Here is a 9988-nt window from a genome sequence, read left to right on the forward strand (position 1 = left end):
TTAAATATATTGTAGACATAGGAGAATTTGTCTTATATTTGTAAGAAGTGAATGAATTTCAATAGATATATTTCAAAATATACTCTAATATCTCTAATAAACATATTATTGTGAATCAATCAATATGGCAATAGCATAAAAATCTAAATTTACAATTTTAGTTTTCGAAAACATGGAGTATATGTAAAATCAATATTAAACAATTGATACACATATGAAGATCCTAGCGATTTGTTTAGTACTCATTGTACAGTTAACATACACTATTGCTAAAATATGATATTGTATTATGCGGGTAAACATTTGCTCATTAATTGGCAAACTTTATTATGTCTATTTGACTTTACGTATTATTAAATTATTACATTTTGTTTTTAAAGATTCGTTAATTATGTGGATTGGCTTTGTGGCCAACATTGGTGGCGGCATTAGGGTTGCATTGACTTTGTTGCTATTTTGTTGCTTATGTATCAACTTCACTTTCATTCCTCCTTTTGACTGAAGTTTTTGTAGTATTTGCAGTGTTTTATCATCAGTAACTGGCGGAATATTGGTTTTTGGTATTGAAACAGGGGGATGCGTTCGCTTGATTTGTAGCCCTAAATTTGTTAATTTGTTCAAAATTTGAGCTGTCTCTTTCTCTTTTGGATAGTTAATCAGCTCGCCAGGAGTGCTAATAATTCTTGAAGTATTTGTTATTTTACTTGGGTCTGAAGTGACCAATTCCCTCGTTTTGTATGAAGGTCCACTTACATTTGCTTCCTCATTTTTGGACTTTTTTGTATATGGAACACAAATATTGCTTTTAGTGGATATTATTATGGGCAAACCCTCTGAACTATTTGTGCTTTGCGTTGGTATATTATTAACCCTTTCGGCAGATAATTTTCGTTTGGGTATTACAACTTTGTTGTTAATGGGCCTAATTCCACTCCTGCTGCTAGTGCCGGGTGCTAAAATATTTTGCACACTCTTAGTCACAATGGTAGTAGGGGCAGTCCCATGTTGATTATTCTTGTTCCGTCTATTACTACTGCATGGCTCCTTAAATTGTACAAATGGTGTCACCTCCTTGACAAGAATATCATATTGCTTTTTTGACGAATTGTCCGAAGTGCAATTTACATCGGTATTCAGATCAGAATACCACTTGGGGTTCAACAATTCCTCCTCGATGTCTAAAAGGTCTATAAAACATTGTTCCTTATTTGATAGTTCTACATCTTGATAGTCATATATAAAAAACTGCGAAATGAAAGTAACATTAGATTATTAGCCCCTGGTAGTTCTATCGGCCATAAAGATACAAACCTCGTTGTTATTTTTGGATGTCTTTTTAATTCCTCTGTCTGTATCGCACTTTAATTGTTGTCCTTCCTTGAACATTGTAAGGAATTTATTAATGCCTTCGCACACCTCCAAATGTTGAATGAATTCATTCATTCCATTCCTGATATCTATGTTACAGTTGCTGCAAAGAACAAACACTTCCAAGTTTTCATCTATCAGGACTTGTCCCAAATTAATGCATTGTAACATCTTTGGTTTTAGTTTGAGTTTTTGTTAACCGCTTTGTTTTTGTTTATAAATTGTTGTTATACGATGATCGTCTAAGGGAGGGGGTTGTATGAGGGGAAAAAAACAAATCGATATTTTTCGTTCGTACTGATTATCGAATAATCGATTACCATAGCATGCGTATAGGCTGACCCAATGAGAAAACCATGGCTGAATAAGGAGGTTGAATCACGATAACAAAAACAACAAATTTCAATATGTTGTTTACAATTTTAAGAAGTAAAAATCAGCTGATAAAAGAATCGTATGGCATTGGTAAAAGTGGCAATTATTTATTCTTTCAATTTCCTGAAAAAATAATTAAAATCCAGAGAAAAATAAAGGTTCAAATTTAATTGTGTCACCTATGAGTGATTGTGAAGTGGATAATTCATCCGAGGAACGCCGATATGAGACAAATAAGACTATAATACCCACCAAATTTAAGAATGGAAGTCAGTCAAATGGATCTTCGCCATCTATTAACAAAAACAGTTCATGATGCAGTTTAAAAACTGATGTGCGTGGTATTTTGGGTCTGGAATATGTTATCAAGATACTCAAGTCATCTTTGAACAATTCTCCAGCTATGAATGCGCGAGTTTGTTTGAGATGCATTTGTTCTTGAAAACCATGGCTGAACAAGAAGGTTAAATCATGGGCCCATATGATTACAATTTTTTTATTTCGACAAAATTTTAAGATGTCAAAATCATATGTTTATGGTGATTGCAGCTCTCAAAATGACACTGCATAACAAATGCATCTCAAACAAACTCGCGCATTCATAGCTGGAGAATTGTTCAAAGATGACTTGAGTATCTTGATAACATATTCCAGACCCAAAATACCACGCACATCAGTTTTTAAACTGCATCATGAACTGTTTTTGTTAATAGATGGCGAAGATCCATTTGACTGACTTCCATTCTTAAATTTGGTGGGTATTATAGTCTTATTTGTCTCATATCGGCGTTCCTCGGATGAATTATCCACTTCACAATCACTCATAGGTGACACAATTAAATTTGAACCTTTATTTTTCTCTGGATTTTAATTATTTTTTCAGGAAATTGAAAGAATAAATAATTGCCACTTTTACCAATGCCATACGATTCTTTTATCAGCTGATTTTGACTTCTTAAAATTGTAAACAACATATTGAAATTTGTTGTTTTTGTTATCGTGATTCAACCTCCTTATTCAGCCATGGTACATTTTGTACTTTTTGATATGCTTCCCCATCACAGTTCGCGATGGTTGTGGTGACATTTACGAGTCTGTGGTAGCGATGAGGATGAAATGGAACTTTGAAATGCTGGCAGGGATGTTGCAGCATTTATCGGCCAGTGTTTTTATTCTCGATGGAGGCAGCGTGTCTGGAAAAATATCTGAAAAAAATCACTTTATTCCATTTGGAAAGTCGAAAATTGTTCACCAATATACCCCTGCCAACATTTTTTGAATTTGGGGACTCTTTTGAGAATCCCCACTACGTCGAAAACAATCATATACGACATCAAAAACTCGTCGGAAAAGCGCCGTCACTATTGAGAAGTTGTACCACGCCAAGTTACTACAAAAATGTTTCGCATGAGTGCAATTATTAGGTGCCTTTATAGATCAATTTAGAACGACGCCAATAAGGGACCCTCCAAACAATCAGAAAAAGTGCATTTTAAGATAGTTGTAAAAGAATCATTGTGGTCGAGTAAAACAGGTTTGTTTAGATATTTATTAATTTGATTAAACATTTACAAATTCTTAAAAATATAACATTTATACCACTATCACATTACATTTAACATAATTTTTGGCATTAATGATGATGTTGAGTTACAAGTAGCGAGTTACATGTTGCTGCGTCTATCAACCAGTGTTTTTATTCCATGGAGGCAGCGTGTCTGTAAAATATCTGAAAAACAATCACCTTATTCCATTTGGAAAATCACCAAATTGTTCACCAATATACCTTTCACATTTTTAAGCGTATAATCTATGTTTTCAGAACTTTATTTTCGTTTTTATTTAATTAAAATATAACAAGCTGGTTGCTTGGCGTTTCACAAAAAAAATGGCTTTTTTAACAGTAGGGATGGCAAATTACTTGCATGTACTTTTTGATGTACCTTTTCATGATGGTTGAAGGGACATTTACGAGTCTGTGGTAACGATGAGGTTGAAATGGAACTTTGAAATGCTGGCAGGTACCTTTCACAATTTTAAGCGTAATAACTATGTTTTCAGCACTAGCTAGTTGCTCTTGGCGTTTCACAAAATATGAAATGGCTCTTCTAAAGGGCACCTTATACGGTCGGATAAACCCTGCGACACAACACGTTGCGGCGACAAATCCGATTGTATAAGGTCGTGTTCGGTTGTCGGGGGGACGTGTTGGCATAAAATCAAAACAAATTTGTTTTTTTTCTGGTTGGGTGGTACAAATCATTGAGTGTAAGGGGATGTTCGACAAACATTATCAAAGACAAATTTATTTTTACATTAAAAACAGGCATTTATGCAATGAAATTAATGATGGATCGCCAATTCTGGTTGAAAATTAAAGAAATATATAAATCTAAACCAGTATTGTGACAAAAACGTGGAAAAATTCCACTTCCAATCAATGGGAAACCAGGCGACAAGTATTTTGAAATTCAAGTAATTTGTAATATATTAAATGTGGATTACTTCATGAATCATTGTTTTGACACATATACCAGGATTTTTTTTATTATCTTCTTCCAGTTTTTCAGTAAAAAATGGTTTCACCCATAAATCTTCGTACAACTTCATTGTTTTTTTATGCTTCTTCTTATTTTTTCATGTTGTCATCACATTTGTTCGTGCAGTGTAAGGGCAAAACTTGAACGAACACACAACAAATAGACGAACCTCTGTCGGAGTGTTTATCCGACCGTCTAAGGTCCGCTTAACAGTAGTGATGGCAAAATACTTCCATGTACATTTTGTACTTTTTGATATGCTTCCCCCATCACAGTTGGCGATTGTTGTAGTGACATTTACGAGTCCGTGGTAGCGATGAGGATGAAATGGAACTTTGAAATGCTGGCAGGGGTGTGTTACCCAATCCCACTTACGCATATTCACGAAATAAAAGCCAGTACTCGCGCACGAACTACTCAGCGGAGAAACGAAGAAATCAGCGGAGGTAACAGAATTCAAAAATAGAATATAATTGAAGAGCTAAATTAATTTCAGTTAACATACGAGTATGAATTAAATCTTAATTTTTTTCGTGAGCGTGATTTTGCAGAAATTTTATTCACGCACATTCAAGAAACGATTTTATTTCTCACGCAGGACATATATGTTTTAATCACGCACATTCACGAGAGTTGCTTTGGATCGATATTCTTTGTGGAATAATGAATGACTTTTGTTGATGTTGTTATGCAATATTAGGTGTTCATCAGCGCTGTGAATGGACGTGTCTATGATCATATAACTTGCACTTTCATTTTCGGCAAGCGATTTCGAAAAATCTTTTTTTTTTCACGTGAAATCAAGAACGGCCGAAATATTTTGGGGTCAAAGCGGAAGGTGAAATCTATTTGATGGGACATGTTTTTGAGTAACCGAGTGGCTTCGACATTTATTTTATTCATATAACATGAACATATCTGAATTTTTGAATAAAAATGTATAAACTTCAATTTTGGCATTATTATTCTCGTTCATGAGAAGGTCAAGTGGAAAATGGTTTAGAGACGGAAATTATTTCGATTTTTTCTTCTGAATATCGAAACATGGCTTAACGTTTGTTGAATCAATAATTTTCCCATACTAAAAGGCGAAACGAAAAAAAGATTTTTTTCGTAGATTGGTATACGAAAATAAAATTCGATTAGAACAACTTTACTTCATTTGAGAATCTGCCTATTTGACATTTCTTTTTTTCAACTAGATAAAGAAATTAATATCGGAATTAACATCACGCCCTGTATATATGATTTAAAGATTAATTTCAGTTTTCGTTAATACAAACACAATAACATTATATTGATGGAAAGGTATGTACAAACTTAAAGTAAAGCGTAAAAATCATTTATCTAGAAATAAAATAGAAATTTTGGGCGGTTATTATTCATGTTATTACTTCTTTTTGACTTTGTCCTTTTTCGTAAAACGAGGTCCACCAAAGTTCTTGCCTTTGTTAAATTTATTTTTGCCTGCTTTGTTAAGCAGTTTTACATTGCTTGTCTTCTTTTTAGCAGTTATTTTGGATATTTTCTTATGGCGATTAGCTTCGGATCTTAATCGCAAAGCGCCGCTTCGGCTGACATCGGTAAGATCATTTGTAAATGCCGAATTACCGTTGCTATGGCGTTTAGAAGTTTTGGCCGCACTACTTCCATTTGCTGTATTATCTGAAACTGCACTCAATTTGCCTGGACGTTTTCGTAATTTCGCCATTTTAGCCCGCACTAAAGAAACTTTTTCAATTTCCTTCATTGCCCTTTCCTTAGCCAGTTGCTCAGGAGTTTTCTTTTTTGGTTCTTCTTTCTTTTTCTTTTTGTTAGCAATATCTTTGACGGGGGGTCCATCTTCCCCATCGCCACCGTATTCTGGCCGTTCTCGTTTTTTACCAGGAGTTTTCGATGGTTTTGAATCTGCCAATGCTAAGCGATCTTTCTCTTCTTCTCTTTGTTTTCTAGTTTGAAACCATTCTCGGTGTTCTGTTTTAGTTCCTAATAATTTGCGTTCTGTTTTTGATAGTTGCTGTTCCATTTTAGCAAGTTGCCGCTCTGCCTGTTCCTCTTCCAAAATGTTTTCTGCAAAAAAAGGATATTTTAAAGAAGTCTTTCTACACAAATAATTACCTGTTGGAAAAAAGTGTATGTTTTTGAACTCAATCAATCACGAAATTAATTGAACAAATACTTTTTTATATATTTTTTTTTAATTTTTAATGCGTTTAATTTTGACAGAACCGATCAATTTAGTTGAAAACAAATTGAATTTTCAATTAAAAAAATTCTCTTATTTTTTCTTAAATAAAATTTTTAATTGATCCAATTCAAAAATGATTATCTTTGGCACAAAATTGAAATCCATAAGAACAGTTTGTAAAAAGATCGTATTTTACATCATAGTGGATTGGAAAGTAAAAATTTGGGAAAATTTTGCGAATTCATAAACCAGAACAGAATGGTAAAGAAATGAAATATCCTATCCTGAAAGTCATCCCTTTATTTTGTACGCAAACGACATCCTTCTTCATTTTGACTACGGCATATTTCAAGACGCTTTAATTTGCATCGTGAGCAAAATTTAGAACCAAAATTAAGTTTATTTTCCTATTCAGTTTGTTTTTTAATTAGTATCACAATTTTATATATATTTTATCACTTTCCAATCGACTAAAATGCATTTTAGATCGAAAATGAATTTACGCATCATTTTGACGAAGGATGACTGTCTAGGTTTAAAATCAATTCTAATTAAAACTACACACTTTTGCAACAGTTTTGAAAATTATAAAAATATGTATAACTTACGTATTTCTGGTTCCAAGGCGGTTAACTTTTTTCTATACTTTTCTATTATTTCAGGGGGTATGATTCGATTTTTTATCGAACCTTCTGCATTTTTTATAATGTCTTTGACGATCTTTCTTTCTTTTTCGCCAGCTAATGATACAGATATACCAGCTCTTCCGGCTCTAGCAGTTCTGCCTACACGATGTATGTAGTGCTCTGTCGTAATGGGCATTACAAAGTTAATAACAGTTTTCACACCAACAATATCCAAACCACGGGCAGCGACATCAGTAGCTATTAGAACATCTATTTGTTCGTCTTTGAATTTTTTCAATGATTCAAGACGTTGTTGTTGTGTTAAATTGCCATGCAATTCTCCGGCTTTGATGCCCAACAACCCTAGCAGTATATGAAGTCTATGTGCCTGTTTTTTAGTTTGAACAAACACCATGCAGTGGTCATGAAAAGTACGATAAATCAAACTTGCTAATATGGGTTCTCGATCTCCTTCTTTATCTTCTCGTATACGTATGAATTCTTGCCGCAGATTGAATGCAACCTGCTGATTATTATTGACAAAAATTTTTACGGGCTTGTTCAATGATACAGCAGCCAGATCTTTCACTTTCTCACTCATGGTGGCCGAAAAGAGCATAGTTTGCCTTGTTTTTGAGCAAGAATTTATAATCTCTTTCATTTGCTCTGCAAAATATTCGTCCAACATTCTATCGGCTTCGTCCAAAATAAGGACCTAAATCAGCAAAAAAAAAAAAACAATTTTATTAATAATTGGAATCATACAAAAAGAAATCATATTTGGAGCAACATTCAGATTACGCGGTCAACTACCACGTAATGCGATAGACATGTCATCTCAAGTTTTTCAGAGCGCAAGGATATATTTCATCAATGCCATTTTAGAGAACCTAGTTACATTGAAATAGAAATCTTACCTCTATTGAATCCAAGCTAAAACTGGGGGTGTTCTTAATATGATCAATTAAACGGCCTGGTGTGGCTATAACTATATCGGGATTTTGCCTCAATACCATCTCCTGGGCTTTAACATCCAGACCACCAATGGCCAACCCTGTGTCTATTGTTGTGAACTGACACAATTGCTTGGTAACCTGATACACCTGAGCACCCAATTCACGAGTGGGTACTAAAACCAAAACCCTTGTCACCGTTTTGTTATTCATGGGTCGGTACAACAGACGTTCCAATGTTGGCAACATGTAAGCTGCCGTTTTTCCTGTGCCCGTAGCCGCACACCCACAAATGTCTCGACCTAGTAGAGCAACCGGAATTGTCGAGGCTTGTATTGGGGTTGGGTAAATATATCCCAAAACGCCGATGGCTCTCATTAGAGGTCTCGATAGATTCATTTGGTAAAAAGATGTAATTGCTTCATTGGAATCGATTGCTTCGTCAAACTGCATCTTTTCATCTTCATCATCGCTATTCTCCTTATCGCTATCTTGCATTTTCTTCTTTTTAGATTGTTTCTTCTCCCGTAAACGGAGATTATCGTGTTTTAGCTCATCTTCAGACAAGTCAATTTCCTCGTCCGATGTTCCTCCGTCATCACCTCCTTTGCTTACATCGTCGATTTTGCTACGGCGAGCGGCAATCTTGTCATCCGTCTTTGTACGAGCCTTACGTTTCACATATTTCATTAAATCGTCCCAGGTGTCTTGATTATATTCCTTAACAGAGGAAACAAATTCAAACCCTTTCTCGAATTCGGTCACTTTCTTCTGTTTAAGCTTTGTTGGTTGATACTGTAATGGCCACAAGGTTTCTTAATATAACACGGCTTGACTTATAACATGCCCATATATTTACCTCTATTTCAGCATCTGAATCTTCTGACAAATTTTCCACTTCTGCATCATCTTCAATGGTTGTTATTAAATCCATATTTCTTTCCAATCCCATAGTCAGTTTCTTAATGTTTGGGAGTAAAACAACCAACACGTGAAACAATTAGTTTTGTAAGATTATCAAGTACTGGATAATGTAGTTCTGTACCCATTACCCGTATAATCAAAGAGAGACCAATGCTAATAAAGTTGTTTCTCTTTTAATGCTACAAAAGTTAAAGCCAACAGATGGCACTGAAATCTGAGAAAAATTTCCCTGTATTTTTACAAAACAAAACAATATGAGGTGGGTATTAAGATCGAGTTTTTCCAATAAACACAAGCATTGGAGAAATGCTTATACTCAATACGCTTCCAAACATTTTTTCAAAGAATTAGCTTAGAATTCAATTTGATAAATTGTTGAGAAAATGGCGTTCTCAACAAAAAACAGACATTACCCTCAATAGTATAATTCAACACGTTAGCAACAACTTTTCAAACTAAATTTCATTTTAATGCTTCAAACCAATTGGAAAATTTGTTGAAGGCAATCAATTTGCAAGGTTATTTGAATTAATGTTGGTGATTGGATTCACTACCAAATTGATATGGTGTTACCTATGAAAAATGTTCATCCTTGTGTTTGTTGGGTTGCTGCTAAAATTGGAAATAAATCTGTAATACCTCATTCACATAACACTTCCAAATCCACTTTAACTAGATTTCAACTGCCATTTGTTTTATAAAAAATGGATTTCAAATCTAATTAGATTTCGAGCCAAATTATAATTTATTATAAATTACTTTGAAAGTATTTTGCCATCACTACGAAAAGATGATGATAGATTATAAAAAATAGAAAGTGTGGGTATGTGAAAATTAATATATATTGTGCTGAAAATGGCTATTTTTGAGCGATAAAAATTGAAAATGTTCATTTTCGGTGAAATTAATTATTAAAGAAAAGTAACCGTGGAAAATTGCCAATTTAAGGTGAGTATTAAGTTCGAGTTTAGCAGCTAAAATCGCCATTTTTTCACGATTACTTTTCTTTAATAA

The 9988-nt window shown here is 34.1% G+C and overlaps 2 protein-coding genes and 1 long non-coding RNA gene across 4 annotated transcripts; 1 reads left to right on the forward strand and 2 right to left on the reverse strand.

Moving 5' to 3' along the window:
- Positions 1–282: 282 nt before the first annotated feature.
- On the reverse strand, positions 283–1814 carry LOC142228256 (uncharacterized). Of its 2 annotated transcripts, XM_075298637.1 has the most exons (3): positions 1689–1814; positions 1312–1610; positions 283–1245 (listed from the first exon to the last, which is right to left on the reverse strand). In XM_075298637.1, exons 2-3 carry the CDS (start codon positions 1537–1539, stop codon positions 334–336), a joined length of 1140 nt encoding a protein of 379 aa, XP_075154752.1. In that variant the 5' UTR covers positions 1540–1610; positions 1689–1814; the 3' UTR covers positions 283–333. The 2 variants fall into 2 exon arrangements, with proteins under 2 accessions (XP_075154752.1, XP_075154751.1); XM_075298636.1 differs by having other exon boundaries at positions 1312–1765.
- A 2591-nt stretch (positions 1815–4405) lies between these two features.
- On the forward strand, positions 4406–5234 carry LOC142228258 (uncharacterized). Its single transcript, XR_012720113.1, has 2 exons — positions 4406–4729; positions 4882–5234. It is a non-coding gene; the product is annotated as an uncharacterized LOC142228258 (long non-coding RNA).
- A 309-nt stretch (positions 5235–5543) lies between these two features.
- On the reverse strand, positions 5544–9067 carry Rs1 (Dead-box helicase Rs1). Its single transcript, XM_075298635.1, has 4 exons — positions 8910–9067; positions 8015–8845; positions 7080–7812; positions 5544–6353 (listed from the first exon to the last, which is right to left on the reverse strand). Exons 1-4 carry the CDS (start codon positions 9000–9002, stop codon positions 5674–5676), a joined length of 2337 nt encoding a protein of 778 aa, XP_075154750.1. The 5' UTR covers positions 9003–9067; the 3' UTR covers positions 5544–5673.
- Positions 9068–9988: the final 921 nt, after the last annotated feature.

The sequence above is a fragment of the Haematobia irritans genome, chromosome 3 (assembly GCF_050003625.1).
Source record: "Haematobia irritans isolate KBUSLIRL chromosome 3, ASM5000362v1, whole genome shotgun sequence".
Lineage (NCBI taxonomy): Eukaryota > Metazoa > Arthropoda > Insecta > Diptera > Muscidae > Haematobia > Haematobia irritans.